General features: G+C 33.2%; 1 protein-coding gene across 1 annotated transcript; it reads left to right on the top strand.

The window, feature by feature from the left end:
• The first annotated feature begins 3,969 nt into the window (after window positions 1–3,969).
• LOC105142495 (2,3-bisphosphoglycerate-independent phosphoglycerate mutase) lies at window positions 3,970–6,934 on the top strand. Its single transcript, XM_011050153.1, has 2 exons — window positions 3,970–4,171; window positions 6,474–6,934. The coding sequence occupies exons 1-2, from the start codon at window positions 4,042–4,044 to the stop codon at window positions 6,932–6,934; spliced, it is 591 nt and encodes a 196-aa protein (XP_011048455.1). The 5' UTR covers window positions 3,970–4,041.
• The last annotated feature ends 387 nt before the right edge of the window (window positions 6,935–7,321 follow it).

Raw genomic sequence — 7,321 nt, 5'->3', positions numbered from 1 at the left:
TATTTATTACTTCGACACTCCTGCACTTGGGAGAAGACATTAATATTTTAGTCATGTCACCAATTCACCAGTTTGATACTCATCGAAAGTTTTTTTAGTGTTTCAATATAATTTTTGGTAATTAAAATTAATTTTTAACGGTTGAAACGATCTTTTCCTAATATAATTATAACAAAATCAATAATATAGAAATTTTGTCATAGTAGGCGGAGCAATTGTGCCGATGGTAGGCGGGGCAGATGTGGCGATGAAATTTTCTTTAAAGCAGATCTGTGCCACCTATATTCTCCTATTATTGATTATAAATAGCCAGTGAAAATTCACCAGAAAGGAGAAAAGGAAGAAAAAGAAAAGAAAAGAGAGAGGAGAGATTTGGATTACTATTAGAGGTTTTTTTTAGTATTTCTTCGCGCGAGTAAGATATTGATTTAAAAAAAAAATTGAAAATATCAAAAATATCATAACCGTTAGATTTAATAGTGTTTAATTATGGACCTTTGATTTAATAGGATACAATAACGCTTACCACACTAGATTAAAACCCAAATCCATCTTCGCCCTTAAAACAATCTATCATTCGATCCTGTTGTGCCACGTCTGATCAACTTGCAGATCAAGTCAATCACAGCCAAAGGATCAGTTCATCCATGATCCAACGGTTCACAACCTTTAATTGCACCGGTGTACCGAGCTAACGTTCATACCTTAGCAAAACCTCAGACTCTCTCTCTCCTCTCGTCGGCGATTCTCTCTCTCATCCGATCTCCCATTTCTAGTTGTTTGAAGCCTTCAAACCACCACATAAAGGCTACTAGCCTTCTATAAAGCAAAACACCGACTGTTTTCAGAGTTTTATCCTTCCTATCTGGTCGAAAAAAGGTTGCGATTTTGTCAACCACTTGAAGCTTTAAACCGACGATTCTCCCTCATCAGCCATCAACAGTCATCTAAACCACCGTCATCAGAATCCTCTCCCTCAGATCTACTAGAATCAACCATTTTTTGGTAGGAAATCTCGCTAAAAAATTTCACCCCCTCCAACAATAACCGTGCGTGAGTTACATGCACCACTAGGGGCATTTTCATAATTTTTTAAGAAATTCAAAGGTATTTCAGTATGGTGGCACTCAAGTAATTTTTTTGGATTCCTAACAGTATTTTTAATATTTTTATATATAAGAATTTATAAATTTTCTTGCATGTTGTAAAACAAAAAAATTAAAAATAAATATAAAAGCAATAACGATGCAGTTTCAACACCCATCTTATCATGTTATCGTTCGTGGGTCCAAAGCCCAATTCTCAAGTATGGTTATACCTATTTCTTAACAATATCAAAACAATTTTTGTTTTATAAATAAATATTATTTGTCGACACGTCTCTTTTTTTTTTAGAAAAGGATGGTGTCAAAAATTTAAATACTAAATATGAATTATGTCCATTATTTCTTATGGTAACCCGGACATAACTCTCCAGACGTAACTCTCCTTTTTAGGGACAAATATCAATATTTTAGACAAGTCTCCTATTTTTTTAGGGACTGGTGTCATTTTTTGACATGTCTCTTATGAATATTGTTTGTCGACACGTCTCTTTTTTTAAAAAAAAAGGACTGATGTCAAAAGTTTAAATACCAAATATGAATATGAAAAAAGGACTGATGTCAAAAGTTTAAATACCAAAAGTCTTCTATTTTTAGGGACTTATATCATTTTTAACAAGTCTTTTATTTTTAGGGCCAATCCTAGGAATATCTAAGAATTTGAAGGTGAAATTAATGGAGAGAAGTTCTGTAAAGATTTTTCTTATTTAGATTCTTACATGTGCCCTATTTTTGGTAGAAGTATCGAATTCATTCTTCTAAAAACTAACTCATTACAATTCCCTATATGCCTTCATATGTCTTTCTTTTTTTCCTTTATATGATGCTCTTAATCCTCCATGATCACGATTATCTTTCTTTTTAGGTACTTTTTATTAAGTCTACCTTTTTTTAATAAGAAATGTTATAGATAATTATATATTGATAATTATGGCATTGATTTCATGAATGAGGGGTATCTCAATTATTGCATTATAATACTAAGCTCTATATACAAAATAATCAAAAATCGAATAAAAGACAACTAAATATAAGGAAGCCAAAACTAACAAGAATAAAATAAAAAATATAACCTAATTTTTGAAGTCTGGCTTTGATACCAATTGATGTGAACCTCTTAATCAGGTGGTCAAGCAACCCATAACAAAATAGATAGCAACTTAAAAAAACTAAAAGTTATATTTGATAGAACCTTGACCTAGAGGAAACCCTGTATCTAGGAACCAAGGGTATTGGAAAAGGACTTGGACCTAGAGATAACCTTATATTTAAGAACCCTAAGTATGCAAATGATACCACGAAACCAGTTAATCTTTAATAAGTTAGTGCACGATCTTTGTCCATACAAAAAAAGGTTGTTTTGACACAAACAAACAAAAAGAAAACTCACGTTTATTCTTTAGCTTGCTACTGAAATTTTCAGCTAAAAAAATAATATAGTCTCCTCTAACTAACCTTAATGGACCCTTTTCAGGTTGCAAGGTAATGAATTTAAACTAGTAATCAACTAATATAAGTCCAATAATGAAATAAACTCTTAAAAATATTTAATAGGATAAAACAAACCCAAATTAAAAAATAATTATTTAAAAATAAATAAATAAAAATATGATATAAAAAAATCTTCATGCCAAGATTCTTCTATGCAGCCCGAAACTCCAATTTTCGTATATTTTTAATAAATTTTTAGTCATGTATTCAAACACATTGTTCTCTTTGTCTAGATGAATTATTGGGTCTATCATATCTATTTGGAAAGCTTTAGATGTATAGTTTATAGCTCAACCTTAATCACAACAAACTTTCACTTATAGATCTAGATATGTCCCAAAAAGTACAAAAAAGTCTAGTATGATAGATTTGACAAGATTTATCTAGTAACTTTGACCCTTTAAAATAATATGTTTTTAAACTTTATTTAACTTTAAAATTTACTAAAATATAATTTTATGTGTCTAGTATCACTTTGTAGAATTTTAGCTCGTTCTGATAAACAGTTTGAAAGATATATTTAATCTTACAAAACTAATAAATAAATATTTTAAAATCAAATTTGAATTTGAATTGGTTCGTATTATTTTCAGTACATAAAAAAATCATGATACATGAGTGATTCTTATAGTTCTAGAACAAAATAATAGCTGAAGTTTAATGATTTCAAAGGATTAAATGACAGCTGGAAAATTGGATCTTTTGTCTTACATGATCTCCTCCTGATTTGTCTCTAATTGATAGCTACTATGTTCTTTACTAAAGTTGTTATTCATCTTAATGTTTTGCTTGACAGAGGAGAACATAAATTTCAAGGTGTTTTCTCTGTTTGTGTTCAGAAACAAAAAAGGAATTAAAAGGGGGAGGAAAGAGGAAGATGAGAGAAATTTTCTCCATAGACCAACCTTTAACATTCTTTCTGAGGAGACATTTGATGGAAATGTTATAAAATTTATAATTTTATTATAATAAAAATGACTTCATAGTTTTAAATCAAAGACATAAAATAGTAATTTTATCTTTAAAAAGTAATTTCATCAAAAATTTTATAATTTAAAATATTAAAAAATAAAATAAAATAAAATCATTTCTCTCTGTTATCTTTCATCTTATTTTTTATTTATCCAAACAAAAAATAAATAAAATGATTTTCCATTCATCTCATTTTTTAACACCTTTTCTTTCATCTTTCCTCCCACTTGCCTTCCCCTCCCACAATTTTCCCAAACACTACTATATCGGGGAGGAATCAGCTGCCACTTGGCTTAGGGTCCCCGAAATCACTAGATGCCAAGCACTCAGGTGACGTAGCAATAATTCGTGGCTCAGTATTGTCCGAGTAAGATAAGAGAAGGCCGAATCTATTGGTTGGTTGGTGCTTTTGTTTCTTTTCTTTTTTATCTCTCGAAGTAACTAACTGGAAGAATCTTCTTGTCTGAGATGCAGAATGAATATTCAAGTTAGCAGCATCAGTAGTACCATAACAAGAACACAGCAAAAGGCATCATCATCTCGAAAACCACCTTTCTGTTCCAGTAGAAAGCCTCAAGATCCCAAGGAAAATGGTGACACCAATGGTACGTCCCGTTAATTATAAGTTTTATTATTATAGTAAATTATATAAATGAAAGTTTTGTTATGTTCTTTCTTTCTTTTCTTGGTTTTAGTTAATTGTTTATGCTAGTTAGATTTAGTTAGGGTTTCGGCTGCTTTATTTAGGAACAGGACAGTTAGTGTCTTTGATATTTGTTCAATTCCCTTTTCCCAATTGTGATTTCTGTATTTATTCAAAAGATGTACTTCCCAGTGTTCAACTAGCAACATTGTCGGATTCTTGCCAGAACCCTGTGTTCTTTTTAGATAAACAACAGGCCACTTCCACAATGGTACATGCTTCTATTAGTTGCTCATTCTCCCTGCTCCGTGGTTTAGAGATAATGGGCATCCGATCAAATGAACTTGAGAAAATATAACTGTTAACAGTGACTCCTTTTTTTCAGCAAATAGATGCATTTCATGAAACTGAAAGCATTATCCAAAATAGTAGAACATGTTTGTACTATGAGGTTGTGTTCTCCCACTGGCATAAAGTATGATTTCCTTGTCTTATTTCTATGACTAATTTCTTTCTGTGTCGTCAAGTAAATTCTATCTTTGAATGACAGAACTGCAGTTTACGATGTCATTCTTTGTGTGTTCTGCTTGATCGGTAGTCAGATGTTTTTTAAAATCTTTAAGCTGGGGTTTGGAGCTTGAGATTAGACATTTGATTGATAACATAATTGCTTTTCCACCCAGGGTAATTATGTCCTATTAGTTTCTTCGAGGATAGGGTGCTTACGTTGGCATGGCTAGTTCAGAAATCTGATTTGTTTATATACCGAGGTTGATGATTCTGTAGGATGGGAAGAGGGGTTGAGGGCTTCCAAATATGTGCATAATTTCAATGTTTTCACTCGCCATTCAGCTTTCAAAACATGAAGCTGAGGCAATGTCACCCTTAATTGCAGAGTATGTTCATTCTGTCATTTCGAACTCCACTCAGCTTTCAAAATATGAAGCTGAGGCAATGTCACCATCATCTTAATTGCAAAGTATGTTCATTCTGTCATTTCGAACTCCTTGTTAAATTTGTAGTCATTAGAAGATTTGTACCTTTTCCATGGTGATTTCTCTGTTTATAGGTCCCATGTGGAACTGAAAGTTCTTACTTCCCTCTGGTTTCATTCGCTCTACTCGTGAAGGGGAATACTGAAAAGAAAAAAGAAGAGAAATCATGAAATAGGAATTGCCTACCAACTTTCCAGCTTTTCCAAAATAAGGAAAGATCACCTGCTTACTGCTCACGAAAATACTTGACCTCCACTTATGGTCAAGTCATCCTGTCATCTTTCTATCTCCTATTCATCAAATTTATGGCTTTACCGAAGGTTGGCATTGCTAGAGTTGAGATAGTAGAGTGGATCCAATATATGACCATTGCACTAAATTTTTTCACTGACAAAGCTTAGCCCATCATTTACTTGGAATAGTCATGAAAATAGCTATCAAGCTACTTCACGGCATCCTTATAGTTAGCTTGATTAGAGTCAATTCAAGCTGGATCTGTAGCTTTTTTTAAGGTCTGTAGTATTGATAACTAGCACTTGCATGTGGCCTTCCTTAAAGTTACCTATCCTGCTTCAGGTGCTCGTTGTCAATCAGTTAGCTATGTGAATAAGAGCAATGTATAGGCAAAGGCAGGAGGGGTAAGAAAGCAAGCTTGTGTAAGGGAAAGACGATAAAATTCTAGCAGAGAAAGCCTTACAAACTGATGAATTTTTCTTCTTAGGTATAACTCATTTGGCTTTTTAGGTTTCATAATCCATAGAATAAATGTAAGGCTGAATCATCAAATCATGCCTTTTTACACTTTGGATGTCATTGATATATATACATGTATGGGGAAAATGAGATTTTAGTCAGCCATGTCTAAACACTGGCTGGACTTCTCCAACGCATCCTTGAATATCATACAGTTGTTTGTGATGTAAAAGTAATGTCCCTCCATATCAAAAATATCCCTCAGCGAGGCTACATTTTATTTACATATATATGTGTGTGTGTTATTGCTGTTGCAAGGTCTCTATTTTGACATTTTTCTTCTGTCATTTGAGCACAATGTAAAAGTTTTAAAGTATTTGACAGCATTGGAGAAGCTTGTAAAAGATTGCATTACAAACTTAAGAGCACAGTCACATAATTAGGCATTTGTCTTCTGTTGAACAAAATGAAATGGTTAGTTCCACATGCATGATCATCAACTTTGAAAAATTTACACTCTCTGCTGCTACCCAATGGCAAATCTCATGCCAACATTATTTAATGAACTTTCCTCAGGTGATAAATTCTCAACAGACTGGGACAAGGCGTGGTCTAACTTTAGGAAGAAAGGGAAAAAAGCATTCTTCTCTCAGTTCTCTCCAAACAAGTACGTGACCTGGAATCCTAAGCGCTCGAACTACCCACTGTCTGAAGAAGTTGATCCAATCAAGAGAGCAGAGAGGTCAAACCTCAGGTTATGGACCAGCCCAGAGTTTACTCTAGGGGGGGCGATTATAATTGTCACGTTTCTTTTGGTTTACACCATTGTTGTACCATCTAGCGGCGGGTTCATGTTTGGCACGACTTCTGACTTGGATCGTAGGTTGTCCAAAGTATGCAGCAACACAGCAACACAACATCACTGGCAGAATGGGTTTTGGCAAGTTGGCTTGTGGTTTGATTGGTTTAAGACCAAGGCAACTCGTTGCGGGTTAGGTAGTTTTCAGCATTTATCAGCATTTGGTTGTCTTGGGTGAAAATTGTCCAGATTTGTTTTGGGAGATATTTCATTTGTAGCTTTTGTATTTTTTTATAATATAGATAGGCCAGAGAGTTGTGGAGCATGCAGAGATAATTGTGCATTGCATATATAAAGATTTTTGTGTATTCCTTTGTTAAAGGTCAATAAAGGCTGGGATTGTTTCTTGTAATACTTGTGCTTTTGCATTCTGTTTCTTTACTTATGTTGTATTTATTTGTCTATAATTAGGGGGAAAACGCTTAGGGGTGTGAAACACTTAAATTATAGAATAAATTGAAAGAAAGGTTAAGTTTAGTAAGAGAACTACACTGTTGCGTAGGGCTATAAAAATTTTAATGAAAATTTTTATCCTATGATAATTGGTATCATAGCTTGGTTGATT

The sequence above is a fragment of the Populus euphratica genome, unplaced genomic scaffold (assembly GCF_000495115.2).
Source record: "Populus euphratica unplaced genomic scaffold, PopEup_1.0 scaffold448.1, whole genome shotgun sequence".
Classification (NCBI taxonomy): Eukaryota; Viridiplantae; Streptophyta; class Magnoliopsida; order Malpighiales; family Salicaceae; genus Populus; species Populus euphratica.
The sequence above is the reverse complement of the archived record's forward strand: the minus strand, read 5'-3'. Positions and strand labels throughout refer to the sequence as shown.